Genomic DNA, 26,471 nt, shown 5'->3' with positions numbered 1-26,471 from the left:
GGTGCTTGGCCCTACTTGGGTAGGGAACAGGACTAAGTCCCTTCAAATTTATTACTAGGGCTGCATATACCTTGCATCCAGAAAACAAAGTGAAACTTCTGCATTGTTAGTTAATGTTTGTGTGCTAAAGATAGCCAAAGTCACCCTTTTTATGCATTTTGCAAATTGGTATGTTTGCTTATTTTGCATAATTCTGGTTGTGCTAATTAGGAGCAGTGGGGATGGAAGTCCTGTCTCTTGATCACTGGAAATTCTGCTGAGCATTCACATATCCATGTGGTTCTGATATGCCAGCAAGAATTGCATAGCCCCACATGCTCTAGAAATGCATCCCTTTTGAAAAAAACATTAAAGCTGAGATTCTCAGGATACTGAATTCCATGCGCAGTATCAATTTTTACACTTACATGATGTGATCATGGAATTTCAGAATATATACAGTCCTGTCAAGATATGTCAAGGAGATCATATTTCTTGTTTCTTGAAGGGATTAGATTAGCTATTCTCAGATAGTGTTCTGACTGACACTCAGGTTGATAGGACATCTAACGTTTTCAGTATTTATAGGTCAACAGATACACATCTGGAAATGAAACTTTGCATCTGTGATTGGAATTATGGGAGACAGATAACTGCCTTCTGAAGGAAATACCAAGTAGTCCTCTAAAGTGCTATTGGTTTTATTAATCTCAGCTCTCCTCTGGAATTTAGAATCTTCTTTGGATTTTAGAATGCTCTCTGGATTTTAGAATCTTCTCTGGAATTTAGAATCTTTTTGATGAAACTTCAAAAAATTATAGGGAAAGTAGCATCTCCATGCTCTTCAACCAAGAACCAAACCCTGGAATCTTGGCAGGGGTAGAACTAATTATGACACTATCACTTTCAGAAAGGGAAACTCATTTCTTACAGTAGCTACTCTGGATCTTGCCATCTAAATAGGTCGGGCAGGTAAAGAATGGGAAGGAGAAAGGAATTTACCAGTTCTACAGATTGGGAATCGAGTCATAGAGAAGAGCAATTGCTTACTCATGTTCCTTAGTGAGAGCTTGTTAGATTGGTTGTCTACTTTCTGAGACCGTGAGGAACTGTTAACTATTACTATTTTGGAATAAGTGTATGTTCAATATGCACTACTGTCAGAGCCAGGAATTGAGCCCAAATCTCCTGAATTGGACCCTACTCTCCATCTTGGGGAGATGGGGTACAGCTACCCTTGAAAGACCAGGTCCACAGCCTGGGGGTCATTTTAGACTCCCAGCTGTCCATGGAGGTTCAGGTGTCAGCCATGAGCCGGATGTCAGGGTGGAAACTGAGCCAATAGAGCCCCAGAGCAGTTCTGATTCTGAGGAGGAACAGCAATCCGTGGGAGAGGAGCTCGCTTATCTCTCACAAGCACAGCAGCTGGCAGCACCTCCTGCCAGCATTCCTGGGATAGATAGTGACCCTGGCAGTGAGAGAGTGCTGGAGGGGGGCTTGCTGGACGCTCGGCGCAGACGCAGGGAGCGACGACAGATGGAGGATGCGGAAAGGAGGTGTAGCGCTCGTTTGTGCGCAGACAACGGTCGCGTCCCGAGGACCCAAGGGAAAGAGGGAGGATCTCTCCCTAGCCCATAAGTTCAGGGTCTTCCCGTGATTCTCCTTCAAACGAGGACCAGCTGCCTTACCTGGAGCTTTGGCTACTCTGCTATCTTTCCCCGGTGCTGTTCCTTGCTTTGTTGCTAGTGATTAGTATTCTGAAAGAGTCATAAAATAATAAAGGAATAAAGTCTCGGAAAGAATTCCTCGTCATCTGTGTCCTGAGTTGGCTATTGGTGGGGACTGCAAGAGGCAGCTAGGGCGCTCCTGACACCGGACAGCGTTGTACCAACTCCATCTGATATGGCGGCTGCGCCCCTACCTTCCCGACCATCTGCTCCCATTGGTAGTACATGCCCTGGTCTCCTCTCGTTTAGACTACTGTAATGCGCTCTAAGTGGGGTTACCCTTGAAGACGGTTCGGAAGCTGCAGCTGGTGCAGAACACGGCGGCTCGCCTGATTAAAGGCAGCCGCCGGCATGATCACATCACTCCGGTGCTGAAGGAGTTGCACTGGTTACTAGTTGTTTTCCGGGCCGAATTCAAGGTGTTGGTTTTGACCTTTAAAACCCTATGCGTTTCCGGCCCAGCCTATCTCAAGGAGCACCTCCAGCAACACCAGACAGACTGCTTAACAAGATCAGCCTTCTTCTCTCTGTTCCATCAGCCAGGACAGCTAGGCTGGTGAGGACGAGGGAGAGGGCCTTCTCTGTGGTGGCCCCCACTCTGTGGAACTCCCTCCCTAGGGAACTCTGCCATGCCCCCTCTTTAATGAGCTTTCGCCACGCACTGAAAACTTGGTTATTCAGGCAGGCATTTGGGGTGGGTTAGGGTATTTTTAAATAATGTTTTACTGTATAATTTTACTGTTTTAAATTGTACCATTGTACATCGCCCAAAGTGGCTGGGTGACCGGCCAGATGGGCAATTAAGAAATTTAATAAATAAATAAAATCTTTCCCACAAAACTCAGGTTTTTAAAAAACATATTTACTACTACAATTGCAATTAAAACAAGAGATAAAATGCGTGTGATGGCATAAAAGCCTTGTGAATTTATACAAAAGAATGAGAGACTCTGAAAAGGAGCTATACAAAACCAGCTGCAATACATATGGAATAGATACATTTCATAATTACTTAACTTAGATTGGCCAATCCAACATCTTCTAAAGATATGCATAAAAATGATATTTGCTTAATGAACTCTATCTAATTTGAGCATCATTTGTTAATTTTACTGATGTAGCCTGAATGCTACATTTTATCAAGCCACTCTTGTATCAAGAGAACATGTCTAATTTCCATTTGATACCACACAAGATTTTTTTCGGTTAAAAGCATATTCCCAACTAATAGTTATCTTTAGTTTTCTGACATGATCCTTAAAGGTACCAAGCAATCCGACTTTGGGGTTAGTGAGATAATACAACTGGTTATTCTAGCTATGGGGAATATCTAAGTTGACACTAGCATTAATGAAAATTACATTCCCCGGAAAACCCATTGCACCAGTATATGCTATTGGCATTGTGCTAGAGGTCACTTATGCTAGTACAATGTAATTTACCTTAGCACTAGTATCGACTTGTAGTTAAACATATAGGGCAGAATCCAACTGACAAATAAACGGACAATCCCACCAGATTATGTATAAAGTTGGCTTTATAATTACCAATGTCAGATTTCTTACCCTGCAGATCTTGTTTATTTTCTCTGGTGTAAGATACCAGTGATACAAATTTTGGTAGTACCTCTCCTTGAAAACATTTGGTGAAAAAGCTAGAGTTAATGTAAAGTATTTTCCAACAGATAACCTGGTCCCTGTAATGGGTTCCTATCTTGTTTTAAACCAATTTTCCCACGATATTCAGATATCAACACTACCTTATAGATTTTAGATAATAAAACTTATGAATTCTAATATATAACGTTTCAAATTTGGTACATTTTCTCCTAGGTTAGTTGGAAATATTTCCATTAGTTGGAAATACTGAAAATATTCTGGGGATTTCATATTACTATATATAATCTGATTTAACATCATTCCCCTGTTCTCTTGAACTTTCTGTAATTTTTTTTGTTTTGTCTGACTGTAATATATCATCCGATGCTGTAAAGAACAATATTGTTTAGGAACCTGGAATGTCAGATCAATGAATCAAGGTAAGCTGGAGGTGGTCAAACATGAGATGGCAAGATTGAACATCGACATCTTGGGAATCAGCGAACTAAAATGGACAGGCATGGGCGAATTTAATTCAGGTGACCATCATATCTACTACTGTGGGCAAGAATCCCTTAGAAGAAATGAAGTAGCACTCATAGTCAACAAAAGGGTGAGAAAAGCAGTACTGGCGCACAATCTTAAAAACGATAGAATGATCTCAGTACGAATCCAAGGCAAACCATTCAACATCACAGTAATTCAAGTCTGTGCCCCAACCACTGATGCCGAAGAAGCTGAGGTTGATGGGTTCTATGAAGACCTACAACTCCTTTTAGAACTAACCCCCAAAAAAGATGTCCTCTTCATCATAGGGGATTGGAATGCTAAAGTAGGAAGTCAAGAAATCACCGGGATAACAGGCAGGCATGGCCTGGGTGTAAAAATGAAGCAGGACAAAAGCTAATAGAATTTTGCCAAGAGAACACGCTGATCATAGCAAACACTCTTTTCCAACAGCACAAGAGACAACTCAACACATGGACATCACCAGATGGTCAATATCGAAATCAGATTGATTATGTCCTTTGCAGTCAAAGATGGAGAAGCTCTATACAGTCATTCAAAACAAGACCTGGAGCTGACTGTGGCTCAGATCATGAGCTTCTTGTTGCAAAATTTCGGCTTAAATTGAAGAACATAGGGAAAACCTCTCAACCATTCAGGTATGACCTAAATCATATCCCTTATGAATATACAGTGGAGGTGAGGAATAGATTTAAGGGATTAGACCTGATAGACAGAGTGCCTGAGGAACAATGGACGGAGGTGCGTAACATTGTTCAGGAGGCAGCAACTCAATCCATCCCCAAGAAAAAGAAATGCAAGAAAGCCACGTGGCTGTCTGATTAGGCTTTACAAGTAGCTGAGGAAAGACGGGACACGAAAAGCAAGGGAGAAAGGGGAAGATATATCCAACTGAATGCAGAGTTCCAGAGAATAGCAAGGAGAGACGAGAAGGCCTTCTTAAATGAACAATGTAAAGAAATCGAGGAAAACAACAGAATGGGAAAGACCAGAGATCTCTTCAAGAAAATCGGAGATTTCAAGGGAACGTTTTGTGCAAAGACGGGCATGATAAAGGACAAAGAAGGCAGGGACCTAACAGAAGCAGATGAGATTAAGAAGAGGTGGACAGATTACACAGAAGAACTATACAGGAAAGATCTGAATGTCCCTGATAGCCATGATAGTGCAGTCACTGAACTTGAGCCGGACATCCTCGAGAGTTAAGTCAATTGGGCCTTAGGAAGCATTAGTAACAACATAGCTAGCTGAGATGACAGCATTCCAGCTGAGCTATTTAAAATCCTAAAAGATGATGCTGTTAAAGTACTGCACTCAATATGCCAACAAATCTGGAACACTCAACAGTGGCCACAAGACTGGAAAAGGTCAGTTTACATTCCAATTCCAAAGAAGGGCAACGACAAAGAGTGTTCAAACTACCGCACAGTTGCGCTCATTTCACATGCCAGCAAGGTGATGCTCAAAATCATACAAGCTAGGCTTCAGCAGTATGCGAACTGTGAACTACCGGAAGTACAAGCTGAGTTTCGAAGAGGCAGAGGAACTAGAGATCAAATCGCCAACATTCGCTGGATCATGGAGAAAGCAAGAGAATTCCAGAAAAATGTCTATTTCTGCTTCATTGACTATGCTAAAGCCTTTGATTGTGTGGATCACAACAAACTCTGGCAAATTTTGAAAGAGATGGGAGTACCAGACCACCCTACCTGTGTCCTGAGAAACCTGTACGAGGGTCAAGAAGCAACAGTAAGAACCAGACATGGAACAACCGATTGGTTCCAAATTGGGAAAGGAGTACGACAAGGCTGCATATTGTCACCCTGCTTATTTAACTTATATGCAGAGTACATCATGAGAAACGCTGGGTTGGATGAATCAGAGGTCGGAATTAAGATTGCCGGGAGAATTATCAACAACCTCCGATATGCAGACGATACCACCCTAATGGCAGAAAGCGAAGAGGATCTCAAGAGCCTCTTGTTGAGGGTGAAAGAGGAGAGTGCAAAAGCTGGTTTGAAACTCAACATTAAAAAAACGAAGATCATGGCATCTGGCCCCATCACTTCCTGGCATATAGAAGGGGAAGAAATGGAAGCAGTGACAGATTTTACTTTCTTGGGCTCCAAGATCACGGCAGACGGTGACTGTAGCCATGAAATTAAAAGACGCTTGCTCCTTGGGAGGAAAGCTATGGCAAACCTAGACAGCATAGTAAGAAGCAGAGACATCACCTTGCTGACAAAGGTCCGTCTAATCAAAGCTATGGTTTTCCCAGTAGTAATGTATGGCTGTAAGAGCTGGACTGTAAGGAAGGCTGAGTGCCGAAGAATTGATGCTTTCGAACTGTGGTGCTGGAGAAGACTCTTACGAGTCCCCTGGACTGCAAGGAGGTCAAATCAGTCCATCCTTAAGGAAATCAACCCTGACTGCTCATTGGAAGGACAGATCCTGAAGCTGAAGCTGAAATATTTTGGCCACCTAATGCGAAGAGAAAACTCTCTGGAAAAGACCCTGATGCTGGGAAAGACTGAAGGCAAAAGGAGAAGGGGACAACAGAGGATGAGATGGCTAGATAGCATCACCGATGCAATGAATATGAACTTGAGCACACTCCGGGAGAGAGCGCAGGACAGGAAGGCCTGGCGTGCTATGGTCCATGGGGTCACGAAGAGTCGGACACGACTGAACGACTGAACAACAATATATCATCTTGAAGCCCTGGGACGTAAACATTTATTAAAGAGAAAGGGCTTTTTGATAGTGGTGCCCCAGTTACAGAATGCCCTCCCCAGGGAAATATGCCTGGTGTCAACTTTGTTACCTTCTAATTGCCAGGCAAAATAGCTAAATATGAATGAAATACAAGTAAAAATAATAAGGTAATAAATCCTTAACATTCAAAACTACAAAGAACAGACAATATATTAAAATGTAATTCAACCAATATAAAAAATGGAAAACATTTCCGTTTTTATTCACCCAGACAATTAAAAACATAAATACCTGAAATCTGACTTGCTAATTTTGCATGTAGATTTGCCTGTATAAGGGCTTCCCCTGATGGTATGTTGACCTCCTATGTATAACCTTATTTTTGATTTTTTTAATTATTTGCTTTAATTGATCCCCTCTCCAGCTTCCTTTCCCCTCCCACTCTCTCCTTGGTATATTTATGTTAGTAAGTATTGTGAGAGTTGTTATAAAATGTAATAACTTATTTAAAGTATAAATATTTTTTTAATAAAAAGATGGTGAATCTCCCTTATCCATGGCAGTTTCAGTAACAAGCATTATTGGAGTTCCCTTTGTATCTTTTGCTCAGAGGTTTGTAATTAACCTCATAGAGTTGCTCCAGATCAGTTGAGAGGTTAATTACCAGATAGTTAACTACAGTCTTGTAAGAGAACCCCCAAGCTTCCACTTGTGTATTTCTCTCTGCAGTATGAGAAAGCGCTCCTGAGAGGTTACGTTGAGTGTTGTTCGAACCTGACCTGGTGCACCAACCCTCAGGGTTGTGATCAGATTCTCTGCAAGGAAGGCCTTGGCTGTGGCGAAGCCTGTTCAAAGTGCTCTTGGATCTCCTGCTTCAACTGCAACTTCCCAGAAGTAAGGCTAAGATAAGGCTTGGAGGAAGTGCTGCTGTATCCTTACAGGACTACTATTCTGGGTTGTTCGCTCTCCATGCAGCTCAGCCTCTGTATTCCTTGCAGGCTCACTACCCTGCCAGCTGCAGCCACATGTCCCAGTGGATGGATGATGGTGGGTTCTATGAAGGGATGACTGTGGAAGCCCAAAGCAAGCACCTGGCCAAACTCATCTCCAAGCGCTGCCCAAGCTGCCAAGCTCAAATAGAGAAAAACGAGGGCTGTCTGCAGTACGTACCTTTTTGTATACTTGTTGGCTTAGAGGGTGGAAGAATGAAGAATGACAAGCAGGTTTGGGTAGTTGGGAGGTCTTCTCAATATTTCTTGGCTTGTTAGCTGATGCGTTGTTAGTTGTACTCGTGCTAGATTGTTGATCTGGCCTGCCATATTGTTCTTGCCAGAGTGCAAAGTGCAGCAACTTGTGCCCTCTTGCTCATTCATGAGATAAGAGGCTGTAGGACAAAGAAGAAAAACTAAGTGCAGTGGATTTACCAGTTTCATTTGTAGAATATGTGAAGATTTGAATTAGTCCTGAGTCCTTAGTAGTGGCAAGAGTATGCTGATCCCTGTTCTGTAGATGCTCTCACGTTAGAGGGACGTAATTACAATCAGTTCTGCCTCTAAAAGAGATGCAGGAATGCTATGAGTTTTGAGGGGAAAGTGTCTTGCTGTGGGGACTTAAAGGAAAGGAAAGTTCTGTCATTCACTGAAGAAAAGGTGAAGCAGTGATTTTGTGGCCTGTTAATATCTACCCTGAGAAAAGATTTTTACCCTGACAGCCTAGCACACACAAAGGCGTAAATAAGTCTAATAGCTAAAAGATGTTTTATTTATTTTTTTTAGACTACAGGCTTAGACCTAGAAGCAGTCTCTTTTAATGGACAGAGCAATTGCCTAATGGAGCACCTTCCAGCAAGATTGTGGTGGAGTGTTCATTATTCAGAGTCGTTGAATTAGGACTAAGCATCATTTTTAAAAATATTATGCAGCTCAGACCTTGTTAGTATATATAAAATCCTTCTTTGAGGCTTCTGAGGGCCAAACTGTATATTAAACTGCAGCCACATGTAATGTTAGCCAAATGGCATCTTTTCTGCCGCAAAGTGCCCTTAGGAGGAGGCACTTTGGAACGGGGAAGAGACTGAGGGGAAGGTGGTGCTTTAATGCTTCTGCTCTTGGCTGTTCTCCTCTGAAACCTTGGTCTCAAAGCTGTATATGTGGAGTAAAATGGGTCTGGAAGAATCATGAACAGCTTGAGGAGTGCAAGGGAAGGGTTCAGCACTCCCTTTTCCCCTGCCCCTTCTCTGCTACAAAGCTCCTCCTACTCCTGAGAGCCCTTTGCAGTTGGGAAAGAGATGTCAGGCTAACTTAATGTCGGGCTACTCTTTTGTCATTAGGCTCTGAGGGTTAAATTCAACATTACATGAGTGGACAGGACTTCCCTTTGCTCTCCCCCGCCCCATGCCCCCAGATCTGCTGTAGAGGGTCCTCCAACTCTGCAGAGCAGATTTGGGGGCACACAGGGGCTGCAGGGGGCATCTATTTTGCTGGTGGGTGGCCAGCATTGGATCCAATCCTGAGTGCTCATACTTATGGGAGGGACGTCCATTTTTACCACTTGACTTTTGGAAACCTCTGCTTACGATGCCTGTTGTGTTTGCGTTTCTCTGACAGCTTAGTGAAACTGAGCTTTTGACACCTTGAAATATCAAAAGGCTGACCACATTGGTCAGCTGCATTTAGCTGCTACTTTTGCTTGTGTGGATAGTGTGAGAAGCACCTGCCATTCCAGTTTGTGCTTTCACTTACTGTAAATATGTACAGCCTTCCTCAAGGGATTGTGTTTACTCCCATGCTGGAATTTTGAGGTCACAGATCCGTTTCATTTCTTCTGCTACCTCTCTAAAACATGCTTGGAATGGCACATTTTGATTCCTTTGAAGCTATCTTCTCACAGTATCATGTGGCTTCCCCTCAGAGGAGACTCAAGCTGCTCCTCTGTTTTTCCCCTGACTAATTTTTGTGTAGTTTGACTGGATGAGATGATGAAGAATCAGTCCTACCCCCATTTCCCTTCTAACAATCAATACAGGACAGATAGTTGTGAACTGCTTTTGCATGTTTTCATTTTGCTGCATTAATTGAATGTGATTTTTTTTCTTCTGTACACTGCTTTGAATGCTTCAAGTGAAAAAGCCATATATAAATATAATGTTGCACTTATCAGTACCAAAGTTGCATGTCTAACCTCTAGCCTTAGTTTGAGTTTTATCAAATGTAAGTAGTTTTTTTCATCCTGGAGTTAAGGAAACTCGGTAGGACAACATCTAAAGCCCTGTTTGGGTGTTATTTCCTCCATGCAGTTAAGATCATGTGGAGAGACAAGGGGGCTGTACACACTGGCCCTGCCATCGCATCACCTGCCAGCCCCGTCACCATGCTCTCCATGCATCGAGGGTTTGTCTGAAAAGGGGACTGGGGACCCCAATCATACAGGATACCCAGTCATGGGGAGAGCCTATGTGTGTTCAGCAGACTTCCCTTTTACAGACAAGCCCCCAGTGTGTGGGAGTGAGCTTGTGGGGGTGGAGCCAGCACATGCAATCCCACACTCTCTCTTCGTGCAGTCTTAATCAGATGGAGGGAATAACTTTCAGGTAGGGCTTAAGAAATATTTGCTGTCATTTTAGTTAGTGCTTTCATTGCCCACATTTTGGGCAGTTGCTGTGAGAGCGTCACATGGTCCTTAATTCTGATCAGGTTTTGAAAGAAAATATAATTTCTAGCGGTTCCCGTTGTCTGTCTTCAGTGCTATTTTTCTCCCCTCTCTCCTTTTGATAATCTGTTGCGCTAGCCCTCCCCCCAGGTTCCTGCATCAAAACTATCTGCATATATGTCACCTTCTTATATGTAACATTCTTATCCCTACCCAGCAACTATTTTTTCTGCCATATTTCTTCTCTTCCCCTTTGATCTCTGAACACTATTCAGAATTCGGATTTATTTATTTACCTACTGTACTGAAATTCAGAATCAGCACTTTGCACATAATTTTTTTTAGCTGGAATATTTTAAGTTTGGCAGTCAAATAAAAGCGAAAGCAAGCTCTTATACTGGAATAGATTTGGCAGTTTTATCTGTGTTGCTCTCAGCATTGCTTGCAAAATGCCCAAGATATAGCAGTGGTTCTTTCCTTTGTCTGTAGTGAATTTTTGGTATGAAATTACAGGCCTAGGCAGTGGACCAATGCAGATCAGAGCTGGATGAATATGTGAACTAGGCCAGTCCCAGTAAACTGTTAACCCATGAAGACTAAATCTAGTATTTTGTCAATTTAAAGTGTTGACGCAATGTAAACTCAAAATAACAAGGAAGTGTTTGGTGGATCAGCAATTTGGTTGCTCGGGTTGACCCAGATGTATAGTGAGGTCACTGACCAATCAGAAGAGAAACATAATTGACCCATTCAGATAGAGCAATAGCTGATGAGGTTGAGAATTGTATCACAATTAATAGGGCCATGTAATTCTGTAATCCTAAAAATAGTCTGGCCCCGACTGCAATTCTTGAATTACTTTATTTATTTCATTTCTATACCGCCCAATAGCCAAAGCTCTCTGGGCGGTTCACAAAAATGAAAACCATAAGCTACAGCATAAAACAATACAAAATATGAAAGCTTAAAACTACAATATAAAAATACAACCAGAATAACACCTAGCAGCAATGCAGAGATTTAAAATACATTTAAAACAGTAGAACGAAAATGCTGGGAAAATACAAAAGGTCTTCACTTGACGCCGAAAGGAGTACAACGTAAGTGCCAGGCAAACCTCTCTAGTTTTAGTGTGAACTGTGAGTTATTCTTAGAAGCTCCTGTCCAAAAGCTAGCGATTTCACTCGTTGTCTTCACTCATCAGTGTGTCCATGAGACTAAACATCCCTGAAGCTCCCTTTTGCCAAGGCAGAGTTTCCTTGTGGGCCGCAACTTAAACTTGCCATTGTTTCTGTTACATGCAGTATGACTTGTGCCAAATGTAACCATGGATTTTGCTGGCGTTGCCTGAAGCCTTGGAAACCAACCCACAAGGACTATTACAACTGCTCTGCTATGGTGAGTGTATGATTACAGAGTACAGAGCATACACGAGGCCATTCTCTGAGTACCATCAGTAGGAGAAGAGCATTATGTATATACAGAGGAAAGGGCCTTTCCTGTGGTGGCACAACTTTGGAGCAAGCCTCCCTAAGGGAGTTTGATTGGTGCTGATTTGACAGTCTTTTCAGTGCCAGTCAAGACACTATTATTTGCTCAGGCATTTTAATTGATTATATTGCTTCTGCCAGTAGTATAATTTTGTTTGCTGCATATCAGTTTTTACTGTTATGTTGGCTAATTTTTAAAAAAACAGTAATGTACTTGTAATTTTGAACTTTTATGCCTATACACTGCCCTGGAATTCATTTTGGATGGAGGTTGGTCTAGAATTTTTAAAAAAGCAAACAAATAGTTCGTGTTGTTGCTCTAGCTTGTTCTACTCCCATTTTTCTCTCTCAGGTGAGCAAAGCAGCTCGACAGGAGAAGCGTTTCCAAGACTATAATGAAAGGTGCACTTTCCATCATCAGGCAAGGGTGAGAATCACTACTCTGTCTTTGAACCTGCATCTTACCAACTGTTTCTTTACACCTAGGTCATCTTGGACTATGTAGCCATAAACAACTCTAGTCAATGAGTGCAGTTCAAGACCTAGTAATATGCTATGACCTCATCCAGTGAGGAGAAGCAGTCAGGAAAGATTTATTGCTTTGCCTCAACATCAGAAGACTGAGATTAAATCTTCTTGATACCAGGAGGTGGAAAGTAGCCCTTTCCTCCAGGTAGCTTCTGCCTTTTAGCAGGAGAGCAGGACTCTTGCAGCTTTCATCTTTGTAGGAAGGGTGCACAATTAAAGTTTCCCCCTCCCCCTCTCTTTTATTTAAGACCACTCAAAAGGTTTTCACCTCTCAACATTTAGATGGGTGAAAAGGGTATGGCGCTCTCACTCTTCCCCAGTTTTGGTAGTAAGGGTCTTAACAATCCCCCTCCCCCTGCAAATATCTTCCTCAGAACAACCACCTCAGACACAAGAGCTGAGCTGTAAGTGCTCTGGGCTGAAGATTTTTTCCCCTCAGCATAACCCACTTCAGTTTGGGGAGGGCAGACATTAGAGAGGAAGCAACTCTCAGAGAGCTCTGAGAAGTCTTAAGAGAGCACCAGGTTTCAAAGGCTTGTCTCTCTCGCTGCTGTTTCAGGGCTACACGAAGCATCATTTTTGAGTTTTCCATATGTGAAGCCAACTCTGCAACCCAACAGAGTTTTGTAGAATTACCTTCAGTGTTGTGCAACTAGTTATGCCATGCTCAATGTCAGTGGTAGAGGACAGATGTTGGCTGATCTCTGACTACAGTTAAGGAGGAGATAGTTGATCAAGTACTTAAAAATAAATATGCTATTATGGGCAGCTTTATGAAGCAGCTGCTTTCCATATCTATTTTGCAGTTGTTTTCCTCCAAACTAGCATTTATGAATATCCAAAGAGAACAGGTGCCTCCTCTTCATCAAGCTTTACCGATCATGGTGAGCAAGAATAATTCATAGGTAGCTAGTCCTAGTTCTAGTTGTAGACATTGTCTATGAAGACCACTTTGGCCTTTGTTTGCAAAGAAGAAACCTCTTTGTGTCATGTGGAATTTGTGTCTGCCTGCCTGGAACAGTCAGCTGGTTTGCCAAACAGAACAACTAGGCTGAAAGATTGCTCACTGTAGAGATAGGACAAGATCCTATGCTGAAGTGATGATGGATAGGTGGCCATAGTCAGCTGGTGGTAAGTTATTACTTTGGGCGGGGGGTACATCTGTGCGCACGTAGATCACAGGAAAACTTTCCAAGTAGCGCGGTTAATAAAGTGTAGACAGCAGGAGAGCTGAGACTTCTCTTTCATTGCAGGAATTTGCCATGAACCTGCGAAATAGGGTTTCCACAGTCAGTGATGTGCCACAGATTCGGACTTTGACATTTGTTGTTGATGCCTGCAAAATGCTGGAACAGGCACGAAAAGTAAGTTTATCATTCAGAGAGTTGCTGTGGGAACCATGTACATGGCTTTCCTCTCTGTCTTTCTCCTCTTCTGTTGCAGTTCCTTCATTCTCTTTCTGGCAGCAGCCATTACAGTTCAAACTCATTTTTTTAATTAAAAAAAAGGTTTAAGGGGATCAACAAAATTCAGATAATTTGAAGAACTGTATTTTGTGGGGAGAGGGGAGGTTCGAGGATAGATGCAAAAGAGTTTGAGATAATTTATAATTCATGGTAGAAAAATAAACTACTAATGGCATTTTAGAGACAGATATATTGTGGCATGACCTTTGTAGGTAACAGCCTAACTTAACAGCAGTGCAAAATAATGGAAGTTTGCCTAGTAGTGGGTTGTAAGGTATTTTTAAACCCTCTCTATCTACCCATGTTCTGAGTAGTATTTTTTCAGGTTTATTTCTTTCCACTGTATTGGAAGCATATGTTATGTGAGTGGGTGCTGCGTTATTCCAAGTCAAGTGGGCTGTATGTTGAGACTTGGGGGCATGACTTAGTTTCAAACACCTTTCAATATTCTCACCCCTGTGCGTTCATAACGTATTGAATCTTTTACTTTTGCATGTTCATTCATTCATTCCCACCTTTCCACCAAGAAAATGGCAGCCAGGGTGGCCAACAATCATAAAACCTTAAAAACAAGTATACAAAAATGCAGGTAAAAACAATATCTTTATGGGGGGACTGTAGCAGTTCATCTGAGTGAAGTGTTAGAAGGAAAGGCAATAAATATCTTCCCCTTTGGAGTGGACAAAGGAGTGGAGGTAGCAAGAACACAAGTTCACTCTACAGGCAGCAATCACAACATTCAGGGTTTTTTCAGTCAATGCATCCTCAGAAATTTTGTCCTTGAAACCATGCAGTTTTTAACATGGTAACATCATGCCTTTACTGATCCTCACACTACAGAAGATGCATTTCAGATGGTCCTTTAGAACCTGTTAGAATCTACACTGACAACAAATATCCTTGTGTAGATAAGCCTTTAGTTCTTCTGATTTTGACTAATGACCTTATCAGCCCTGCTAGTTTTCTCTTCTGAGTTGTCCCTAAGTTGTCTGTGCCCTTGCAGTCATGTGTTCATAAATGGATGCTCCATTCTAGTTATGATTTTGGCAGAAGGAGCACAGAGCAGGATAGTTAATGAAGTAGGGCCAGGTAACAGAAGCCTTCCATTGGCAGGAGACACTAGCTGGATTCCACCATGTCTCTCTGTCTATCTAAAATGTATGTGGTGCTGTGGTATGTGCTCTCTTTCAGGTGCTGGCTTACTCCTGTGTGTACAGCTACTATAACCAAGACACTGAAAAGATGGATATCATGGAGCAACAATCTGAGAACCTGGAGCTGCACACCAATGCTCTGCAGATCCTTTTGGGTGAGTAAAAGTGAATGAGCCTATACTATCATGCAAATGGCTGCCACAGCCTTGAAAGACAGGTTCAAAGGATGCTGGCAATATGGACAATATTCAGCTCTGTATCACATGAGATTTTAAAAGCTTAGGTATATAATTAAAAATAAATAAATTACCAACTAAAGTGCTATGATTCTCGTGACATAATGCGCAGTCCAGACTGTTAGTTCTATTATGACATGTTGACCTGCACATACTTAGACCCCATAGTGATTTCCTGGGTGGTTCAGCCCATTATTCCCAGTCTGATAAGCACTAAATAATGTTATCTATGAAAATTAGTTAGTAGAAGTGCTTAGGGTTAGAATTAAACTTGCTATATTAGTAAGGAAACCCAGCCATCCTTCAAGCCTGCATTCTGTGAGAGTGGGGGCAGCTATCAGAGAGCAAGTTGTAAGATGGTGACTACTGGAGTTTCAAGGCTTGTTTCTCGTGAGTAATGTATGCTGCACAATCTCTGAGAGGAGGAACAAATTTTGCTGAAGCCTTCATTCCATATTGTGACATGGAGGGCTCCAAATGTGTCCAGTGTGTCTCTTCCTCCCTCCTTCACTATCCAAAGCTGCCAACTGCAGCAGATAAGACAGGAGGAGGGAGGATTACTGGAGTTTGATGAGTTTTCTCTTGTTAATTGTGGCTGTAGTGCATCGTGTTCAAGTAGGTTTGTTGGATCCTTGTCTGGAGATGGGGCCTTGTACCTTTTAAGTGGTCCAAAAAGAGGAGACAGGATGTAGCTACTGTGACTATTGCCCCAATACTCTACTTTCCTCCTCCAGTCCCCTTTCCCACTTCCCTCCTCTATCTGCTGTGGCCAGCAGGACTCTTGTTTTACCCCATAACAGGCAAAAGAGGAGGGTACATAAGGCTGTAGCACTCTGAAAAACAGCAGTTTGTGGGATATTTCATGCATACTTGAGGATAGGCCTTCAGTATCCAAGCTAGAAAAACTGGGACAAGAGGGTATCTCCACATTTTTGTGTTGCTTTTCTGGACTGATCTGAAATCCACCGTAAGTGAGGCACTGTGAAACCTCCCTCCGCGCATGCAACTTTGTAGATTGGATTAGCTGATTCAGCTTTACTTTGTGGTTGCTACTACTTAACCTGCAGCCTGAAAGATGATGTTGTTTTGACGTTTTATTCCAGAAGAGACGTTGCTGCAATGCCAAGATCTTGCCTCCTCCATTCGGCTGCTGAAAGCAGAACATTTTAATACGGGTCTAGAGTTGGTTCGCAGGATCCAAGAACGTCTCCTAGCAATTCTGCAGCATGCAACTCAGGTAACAACCGTGTTCTTACCAGTTTTGTTCAGTGTTGTGGCAAAAGGAAAAATAATAATGTAAAAGCAAGTCTGGATTTTTAATGGTGCCATTTGCCTAGGAGGGAGATCTTTGGGGCCAGCATCCAGACTACATCCTTTTCTGACCTTTTTTATTTCGTGGCAGGACTTCCGAGTGGGGTTCCAGACCCGACAAGGCTCTGAACAGAGGGAGATGAAGTTATCGAATGTGCCTGATGCTACTCCTGCTTACAAAGAGTGAGTTTTCTTCTAGGGATGACATGGACAATAGGACCAGGTTGTGGTGGGTTTTATATTATTCATGCAGTGCAATATATGGTATGGGGTAGCATCTAGTTTGAGTGGGGTGCTCTTTTTCTCTGTCCATTAGGAGATGCCCTTTTTCTCCTGTACAGTTTAATGTTCTCTTTTCTACAATGGGTTAGGTAGGTTGGAATGGCAGGTGACCCAATGAGTAGCCTTTGGAACAGAAAGATGCTTTCGTGAGCAAAAGAAGAGATCCTCTTTCTGCCAGCACATGGAACACACTATGCGCTGTAATGTATAAATGTGTCATTTATTCAGTTCTAGCTGGAGTCATGATAGCAGTCCAAATGTTTGAAGACCTAGTCATGTTCTCCCAAAACCACGAAACTCCCAACAATGCTTTAAAAATATCTGGTAGTTGTGTTTTGTTAGGCCTTGGACAATCTGATAGTGTTTGTTACGGTTGTTGGCTTTTAAGCTGTAAAGAAAAGGCTTAATTCAGGGGTGGGTGACTTGTGGCTGTCCAGATGTTGTTGGTCTTCAATGTCCATTAGCCCTAGCCAGCATGGCCAGTTTTGAGGGATTATGGCACTTACAGTCCAACATGTGGAGGGCCACAAGTTGCCCATCTCTGGCTGAATTAGTGGCTCGTTTCAGGCTGAGGGAGAAAGATCCAAAGGCTTTTGGGATTTAGAGCTCTGATACTAGAGGTACTGGCTTAGCTAAGCTATGAGCAGCAGAAAAATAAAGAAAGCGCACTGACTACTAGGTTTGTTTCCATGCAGGCTCATTTTTGACGAAGGATCTGATTCGCCTGACACAGATGATGGTGGCAAAGAGGAGGAGGACGATGAAGATGAGGAGTATGTCCCTGAGTGGCAGGACGAGTATGATGATGATCTTGATGATGACAATATTTCTTACGATGATGAATCAGAGAATCTGGAGAGAGATTCTTTCTTTTTTGAAGACGAAGATGAAGCTTATGATTAGAGTTGGGCTTCTGGCACTCCAGAATTCTGGAGTAAAACCTTGCCTGTCACTCAGCCTTGTCCCTGCTGCACTCTGTACTCTGAATCTGTCTTGGTCAAAATAGCAGGAAGAGGACTAGATTTCAGTCAGGTGGGAAGGGAGCTCTATGGTAGTTGACAACAAACGGGACTTTCTGCTTTGAGATGGCTGACTTGTGACTCTTGATAAAATGTACAGGCTGCTGTGTCTGGTTACATATGAACTTCATCAGCTCTTGACAAAAAGGGGGTCAGCCGAGACCTGCGAGCTTTCTTCATACTCTTCCCTGGGGAATGAGACCAGGTGCCAGTCTAGATACAAGTCCAGCCATTGCCTCTTCCCCATTATTGGCTTCAGCCTTGAGGGGTTAAGGGTGTGCCACATGTCATCATTGTCTGTGAAAGGTTGCACACCACTCTTGCCTGTATTCCCTGTACTTTATTGCCCATTTGCTACTATTATGCAGGAATCCTGCCTTGGCAAAACCTACTTGTTTTTATAATCTAGCCCGACGATGTAAATCCCAGGAAAGACTAACGACAGCCTTATGAGTGCCAGCTTTAGCCCAATGACTTTTATTTCCCAGTAGTAATATTCCACGAGGCAAAAACACGGAACTATCAATGCCTGTGTGTGCATACACACATGCAATATCTCTTTGGGACCTCTATCTGCCACAGCAGTTCTCACTTGTGTTCTACCACAGATCTAGAAACCAAGGGTGAAGCTTTTCACTCCACTGCTGTGTAATGCGCTCTACTGGATTGAGTGCACAGGGAGAAAGTTTCTGTCCAACTGAAAATAAGGCAATTTAGGTGATTTAGGTCATTGTGTATGTTTGGAGATGAGAGCCAGTGAAATTGTTAAAACAAAATGTCCCAAACTGAGCTTAAGTGCCCTGCTCTAGATCTGACGGGTGGTTCTGTGGTTGCCAGTGCTCTGAATGGACATGGTTTTCTGTGCATCTCTTTCGTTGAGAGGTGAGTTTTATGTATCTTTTTTGTTTGTTTGTTCCGTTATCATTGGAATCGTCTTCCTGCAGATGGGAATTCTGCAGGATATAGAGGTTCAGAGGGTTCGTATATATATAATATAAATATATATATATATATATATATATATATATGCAGAAGCTGAAATTGTTCAGATTATTATGCTTTATCTTTTCTTGAAAAATGAAAAAGAATCCTGAAAGAACAAGATCATACAACTTCTGTTTATGAAATAAACAGTTTTTCTTCTATTACTGTCTGTAGCATGGCTCTCTTCTATTCTGTTTCTGTAGGTTTCCAACCCTTGTTCTGAGAGCAGGTGTGGTGTAGTGGTTAAAGTGTTGGACTGGGACATGGGAGATCAGGGTTCTAGTCTTCACTCAGCCATGAAGCTCACTGGGTAACTTTGGGCCAGTCACTGACTCTCAGCCTAACCCTACCTCACAGGGTTGTTGTGAGGATAAAATGGAGGAGGAGGACCATGCAAAGCCACCTTGGGTTCCATGCAAGACGAAAAAAGGCAGGATATAAATTAATAATAAATACAAATAAATAGGGCCAAAATAGATGTTATGAGGAGTATAGGCTTGCTGTTGGGAGCAGCACCACATCTCCTTGGTAATATCTAATAAAAGAAGACAACACCCGTGACAATGTAATGCTCAGTTTCCCTGCATCATGGTTTGCAGGGTGCAGGGGAACTCATGAGTTCAATGTCACATCATTCATCTTTTTATACTATTTAATTAATTAATTAATTAATTAATTACATTAATTATGTAATTAATTACTCAAGGCGGTGTACATAATCCTCCTCCTCTCCATTTTAGCCTCACAACAACAATCTTGTGAGGTAGGTTGGGCTGAGAGTCTGTGACTGGCCCAAAGTCACCCAGTGAGCTTCCATGGCCAAGTGGGGACTAGAACCCGGATCTCCCGACTCCTAGTCCAACACTCTAGCTATTACACCACACTGGCTCCCAAAACTAGACATTACCAAGGAGTTACAGGGTTGCTACTCTTGGTGACAACCATACATAACATCTGGTTTGGTCCCAAGTCCCTTAAAAAAATACAACATATTCTACAAAACGCCAAACAACTATGCAACAATGCCAGTCGTGTAAGTCAGTCTTGTGAATACATACATTTTTCCCATTTATTATAACTGTAAATTTTGAAGTTTGTAATGAAGTTCGGGCTTTTAATTCAGGATCATTTTCATGTAGTATTTCTGTTCCCTATTTTTCTGTGCCCCCTAGCTCTAGAACTCAGTACACTCTGCCACCAAATTCTCCCATATCCTTGCCTTCCCCTGTTTCTGTGCACCAGTGTACCACTACTCAGCTCCTAAAGATGTGAAGCATGTATGACGAATGAAACAGGCTTTTGAAATGTGTTAGTGAATGGTAGATCCCATCCTGACAGATAGTGGCTTAATTTAAAACATTGATTTAAAGGCATTTACTTAGTGGTAGAAACTGTTAATCTGAAAATGCTTGCAAAAGATAGAAACCATGAAGAGTTGCCAGAGAGCATTCTTCAGATTGGAACAAAAGAGCAACAGTTGCTCTGTTCCTGTTCCTGCTAGTCTACACTGCAGGTAGACCATTTTTTTTTAAAAAAATGGAAAGGTAAGGTATCTGCTTTGGTTGCTTCCTAGACTTTAAGCTCTTGGTTTGGAATTCATGAATCAGATAATACATTCCAAACCAAGAGCTTTAAGAACTTGAACCATCTTGAACCAGCCTGAAAATGAAGTGTTGCAAGATTCTATGAGAGGCAGCTTTGAGAATTCTAAAGCAGGGGTGCAGAAAGTAGATCTCCAGATGGACCTCAGTTCCCAGAAACCCCTGCCAGCATGGTCAATGGTCAAGAATACTGGGAGTTGAACTCCAAAATATTTGGAGATCTACTTTCAGCTCGAGATGTAAAATTTCCAGAAATTTTGAGGCCATGGAAAAAATGGGATTTCTTTTGGAGGGGGAGGAATGTAAATTTAGGAAAAATGGAAAAATAAGCAATACTTATTTTTTTAGTCCTCTTTACAAATGTAAAGTCACTTTGTTGCTTTAAGACCACCTTCCCCAACCTGGTACCCTCCAGATATTTTGGACTTCAGCTCCCCTCAGTCTCCAACAGCATGGCCAATGGTCAGGAATGGTCTGGGCATTGTAGTCCAAAATAACTGGAGGGCACCAGGTTTTGTGGGGCTGCTTTAGGAACATAAAGCAGCCTTTCTGTCCCTAAAGTTATTTTATGTATGACTTAGTTTCCTCGTAAAATTATCATTATATTTTAACACTTTTTAAAATAAACTCAGTAAATTTGTAATTATTGTCTGAATAGATTAGAACTACATTAAATGACTGATACAGCATCAGAAACACAGGACTATATAGAACAAAACCCAAGCTGTCAAGAATGCGCAATGGTGACTGCTCACATATTGGGAAAGTGAGCATAAATATCTTCTCAGTAAACAATAGTTTAGATCAATAATTTTAATAAGGAATTAAAGAACTAACGATGCTGGGAATCTTGCAGAGAGGATCAAAGAAATTTTTTCCAGTGGCTTCATTTTTTCCAGACATTTTATATCTCTAGTCTTTCTATAAAACTGTTCTTATTACATAGTTTTAAGAAATCATTTTGGAGGGAATAAAGGCTGGCCAACAATATATCAATACTTTGTCTTAAATTCTCAAAGAAAATATTTCATAATCCAAAGCTGTTACAATTTTCTGGGGAGAAAATAAAAATAATCCGGGGGGGGGGGGGACACAATTCTTTTTCTGAACTTTTCCAGTTGTTTTCCAGGCTTTCACATTTCTACTTTCAGCCCAATCCTGCTCTAAAGAACAGGCATTGTGACTCTTTATGTCCTTGAGTTGGATGATATTCCTCTGGTGATGCCACTCCTGACCTATTTATTATTTTTAAAATGTTTATCAGCCTTTCGTAACCTGGTACTCCCCAGAAGTTTTGGACTTCAACTCTCATCAGCACTAGCATGATCAATGGTCAGGAATGCTGGCAATTGTAGCTGAAAATATCTGGAAGGTACCAGGATGGGGAAGGCTGATGCATATCCTGTTCTTGGCCAACTGGCATTCCCAGAGCAGCTGCAGAATTCAGATACTACCAAAATGTCTGTACACTTGGTAGATTTCCTTCTTGACACCGTAATCGAGGATGTGCACTCCTTGATTACATGTACAGGTTTATTTGTTCCTGCTGGAATATTTGAGCCTAGCCATTGTTACAGTCATCATCTGAGGCCCTCTCCAGGTGCCTCCTCCAAGGGAGGTTTGGAAGATGGCAACAAGGGGGAGGGTGTTTTCAGTGGTGGCTCCCTGATTATGGAACACTCTCCCCAGAGACGTTCACCTGGCACCAACATTGTCATCCTTTCAGCACGAGGTTAAGACTTCCCTCTACCCCCAGGCATTTGACAGCATATGATAAGGTTTTAATCGTTTCTGGGATTTTCATTGTGGATGGTTTTAATTTTTTTATGTAAATGGCTTTTATATAATGTTTTATATTTTTAAAGTGTTAGTCTTTTGTAAGCTGCCCAAAAAGCTTTGACAATTGTGTGGTATAGAAATGTTCATCATCACCACCACCACCACCACAACATAATCTGTCTCTGAAGAAGAAGCTTGTTGTTGTTGTTCAGTCGTTCAGTCGTGTCCGACTCTTCGTGACCCCATGGACCATAGCACGTCAGGCCTTCCTGTCCTGCGCTCTCTCCCGGATCGTGCTCAAGTTCATATTCATTGCATCGGTGATGCTATCTAGCCATTTCATCCTCTGCCGTCCCCTTCTCCTTTTGCCTTCAATCTTTCCCAGCATCAGGGTCTTTTCCAGAGAGTTTTCTCTTCGCATTAGGTGGCCAAAATATTTCAGCTTCAGCTTCAGGATCTGTCCTTCCAATGAGCACTCAGGGTTGATTTCCTTTAGGATGGACTGATTTGACCTCCTTGCAGTCCAGGGGACTCGTAAGAGTCTTCTCCAGCACCACAGTTTGAAAGCATCGATTCTTCGGCGCTCAGCCTTCCTCATAGTCCAGCTCTTACAGCCATACATTACTACTGGGAAAACCATAGCTTTGATTAGACGGACCTTTGTCGGCAAGGCGATGTCTCTGCTTCTTACTATGCTGTCTAGGTTTGCCATAGCTTTCCTCCCAAGGAGCAAGCGTTTTTTAATTTCATGGCTACAGTCACCGTCTGCCGTGATCTTGGAGCCCAAGAAAGTAAAATCTGTCACTGCTTCCATTTCTTCCCCTTCTATATGCCAGGAAGTGATGGGGCCAGATGCCATGATCTTCGTTTTTTTAATGTTGAGTTTCAAACCAGCTTTTGCACTCTCCTCTTTCACCCTCAACAAGAGGCTCTTGAGATCCTCTTCGCTTTCTGCCATTAGGGTGGTATCGTCTGCATATCGGAGGTTGTTGATAATTCTCCCGGCAATCTTAATTCCGACCTGTGATTCATCCAACCCGGCATTTCTCATGATGTACTCTGCATATAAGTTAAATAAGCAGGGTGACAATATGCAGCCTTGTCGTACTCCTTTCCCAATTTGGAACCAATCGGTTGTTCCATGTCTGGTTCTTACTGTTGCTTCTTGGCCCTTGTACAGGTTTCTCAGGAGACAGGTACTCCCATCACTTTAAGAATTTGCCAGAGTTTGTTGTGATCCACACAATCAAAGGCTTTAGCGTAGTCAATGAAGCAGAAATAGACGTTTTTCTGGAATTCTCTTGCTTTCTCCATGATCCAGCGAATGTTGACAATTTGATCTCTAGTTCCTCTGCCTCTTCGAAAACCAGCTTGTACTTCCGGTAGTTCTCGGTTCACATACTGCTGAAGCCTAGCTTGTAGGATTTTGAGCATCACCTTGCTGGCATGTGAAATGAGCGCAATTGTGCGGTAGTTTGAACACTCTTTGGCGTTGCCCTTCTTTGGAATTGGAATGTAAACTGACCTTTTCCAGTCTTGCGGCCACTGTGGAGTGTTCCAAATTTGTTGGCATATTGAGTGCAGTACTTTAACAGCATCATCTTTTAGGATTTTAAATAGCTCAGCTGGAATACTGTCATCTCCGCTAGCTTTGTTGTTACTAATGCTTCCTAAGGCCCACTTGACTTCACTCTCGAGGATGTCTGGCTCAAGTTCAGTGACCGCACTATCATGGCTATCAGGGACATTCAGATCTTTCCTGTATAGTTCTTCTGTGTAATCTTTCCACCTCTTCTTAATCTCATCTGCTTCTGTTAAGTCCCTGCCTTCTTTGTCCTTGATCATGCCCGTCTTTGCACAAAACATTCCCTTGAGATCTCTGATTTTCTTGAAGAGATCTCTAGTCTTTCCCATTCTGTTGTTTTCCTCGATTTCTTTGCATTGTTCATTTAAGAAGGCCTTCTTGTCTCTCCTTGCTATTCTCTGGAACTCTGCATTCAGTTGGATATATCTTCCCCTTTCTGCCTTGCTTTTCACTTCCCTTCTTTCGTCAGCTACTTGTAAAGCCTCATCAGACAGCCACTTGGCTTTCTTGCATTTCTTTTCTTTGGGATGGATTTCGTTGCTGCCTCCTGAACAATGTTACGGACCTCCGTCCATAGTTCCTCAGTCACTCTGTCTATCAGGTCTAATCCCTTAAATCTATTCCTCACCTCCACTGTATATTCATAAGGGATATGACTTAGGTCATACCTGAATGGTTGAGTGGTTTTCCCTACGTTCTTCAATTTAAGCCGAAATTTTGCAACAAGAAGCTCATGACCTGAGCCACAGTCAGCTCCAGGTCTTGTTTTTACTGACCGTATGGAGCTTCTCCATCTTTGGCTGCAAAGGACATAATCAATCTGATTTCGATATTGACCATCTGGTGATGTCCATGTATAGAGTTGCCTCTTGTGCTGTTGGAAAAGAGTGTTTGCTATGATCAGCATGTTCTCTTGGCAAAACTCTATTAGCCTTTGTCCTGCTTCATTTTGTACACCAAGGCCATGCTTGCCTGTTATCCCGGTGATTTCTTGACTTCCTACTTTAGCATTCCAATCCCCTATGATGAAGAGGACATCTTTTTTTGGTGTTAGTTCTAGAAGGTGTTGTAGGTCTTCATAGAACCGATCAGCCTCAGCTTCTTCGGCATCAGTGGTTGGGGCATAGACTTGAATTACTGTGATGTTGAATGGTTTGCCTTGGATTCGTACTGAGATCATTCTATCGTTTTTGAGGTTGTACCCCAGTACTGCTTTTTCCACCCTTTTGTTGACTATGAGTGCTACTCCATTTCTTCTAAGGATTTCTTGCCCACAGTAGTAGATATGATGGTCACCTGAATTAAATTCGCCCATGCCTGTCCATTTTAGTTCGCTGATTCCCAAGATGTCGATGTTCAGTCTTGCCATCTCATGTTTGACCTCCTCCAGCTTACCTTGATTCATTGATCTGACATTCCAGGTTCCTAAATAATATTGTTCGTTACAGCATCGGATTTTCTTTTCATCACCAGACACATCCACAGCTGAGTGTCCTGTCGGCTTTGGCCCAGCCGCTTCACTCTTTCTGGCGCTGCTTGGAAATGCCCTCTGCTCTTCCCCAGTAGTATATTGGACACCTTCCGACCTGAGGGGCTCATCTTCCGGCGTCATCTCTTTTAGCCTTGTGATACGTTCCATAGGGTTTTCTTGGCAAGAATACTGGGTTGCCATTTCCTTCTCCAGTGGACCACATTTTGTCAGAACTCTCTTCCATGACCTGTCCGTCTTGGGTGGCCCTGCACGGCATAGCTTATGGCTTCACTGAGTTATGCAAGCCCCTTCGCCACAACAAGGCAGTGATCCATGAAGTGATCCATAACAAGAAGCTAGAATGCCTATAATACCACCTTAGACCTTGTCCAGTTTATACATTACCGTCTTTCAGACTTCAGATGTATAAATGGATAGCTGTGAATGTAGAATTCAGATTCTGTGCACTTTGTGGAATGTGGGGGTTGATCCTCAAGGGGAAGGTTATGTAAGTCATCCCTAAGCCTTACTTATCTGAAGACATCAGATTCAGAAGGTTGGATCATCTCTGCCATTTTCCTGCTTTCTACTGGTAAGGGTGCTGTTTGTTGAGCCGTGACACAGGTTGGTGGAGGGTGGGTAGATAGGTGGTCAGCCAAGTCCAAAGGCTCTGATGTGGACTCGTAGCATCTCTCTGTCTTTTGCTTCTAAACTGCCAACACAGGTGTGATGGCCCTTTTTGCTGACTTCAGCATCACCAGTGTGTAGTGTTGGGGTGGGGAACCTGTGGCCCATGGGACGTTGTTAAAACTCCAGCTCCATCAGCCCCTGCCAGCATGGCTAGTGATCAGGCTGACTGGAGTTTTAGTCCAAAATCTGGAGGGCACAGGCCTTCCACCTCTAGTGTAGTGAGAGAATTGAGCTCCAGCCAGACTGGTTCGAGAACAGCAAAAAGATGTCTCAAGTTAGCAAATAGAAAAGAGGTTTGTAATGTGTCCACTCAACCAGAGGATAATCAGAAATGTCTTAGGCCTGTGAGAGGAGAAAGCAAACAGGGCACCCATTAAAACTCAGCCAGCTGCTGGGTGCAGTTAACTCTCCTTGATTTCCAACAGCCAGAAGAAAAGAGTGTGTACTGTCATGCTCACTACTATTATTTTTTTTAAAGTACTAAGGTTCAAGCCTCTTTTGAAGTTATGCCATATGCTTCGCTTCATAATTCTAAATGTGGGAACACACTGTTGCTCATTGGTAAGGAAAGATACTCTGTATGCACTCAGATGCACTTTGATTTCTTCATATATTCCAGGACAGCTGTGGCACTGAAAACAGATACTAGGCTGAGTTCTTTTTCACTAAAATGAAAACAT

At 42.4% G+C, this 26,471-nt stretch overlaps 1 protein-coding gene across 5 annotated transcripts in view; it reads left to right on the top strand.

The window, feature by feature from the left end:
- LOC146360172 (cullin-9-like) overlaps positions 1 to 22,320 on the top strand; it is a 97,689-nt gene extending 75,369 nt beyond the window's left edge. For 4 of the 5 annotated variants that reach the window (XM_084829029.1, XM_084829028.1, XM_084829027.1 and 1 more), the window contains exons 33-41: positions 7,277 to 7,441; positions 7,546 to 7,709; positions 11,500 to 11,593; positions 12,038 to 12,112; positions 13,467 to 13,577; positions 14,871 to 14,988; positions 16,173 to 16,306; positions 16,472 to 16,563; positions 17,358 to 22,320. In XM_084829029.1, coding sequence (XP_084685155.1) covers positions 7,277 to 7,441; positions 7,546 to 7,709; positions 11,500 to 11,593; positions 12,038 to 12,112; positions 13,467 to 13,577; positions 14,871 to 14,988; positions 16,173 to 16,306; positions 16,472 to 16,563; positions 17,358 to 17,565 — 1,161 coding nt within the window. In that variant the 3' untranslated portion in view covers positions 17,566 to 22,320. Of the gene's footprint in view, positions 1 to 7,276; positions 7,442 to 7,545; positions 7,710 to 11,499; positions 11,594 to 12,037; positions 12,113 to 13,466; positions 13,578 to 14,206; positions 14,269 to 14,870; positions 14,989 to 16,172; positions 16,307 to 16,471; positions 16,564 to 17,357 lie in introns of those variants that run through there. The other variant, XM_084829030.1, reaches the window with a different exon arrangement.
- The last annotated feature ends 4,151 nt before the right edge of the window (positions 22,321 to 26,471 follow it).

Source organism: Heloderma suspectum, chromosome 1 (genome assembly GCF_057233095.1).
Source record: "Heloderma suspectum isolate Gila_16-S chromosome 1, 16-S_ref, whole genome shotgun sequence".
Taxonomy (NCBI): domain Eukaryota; kingdom Metazoa; phylum Chordata; class Lepidosauria; order Squamata; family Helodermatidae; genus Heloderma; species Heloderma suspectum.
The sequence above is the reverse complement of the archived record's forward strand: the minus strand, read 5'-3'. Positions and strand labels throughout refer to the sequence as shown.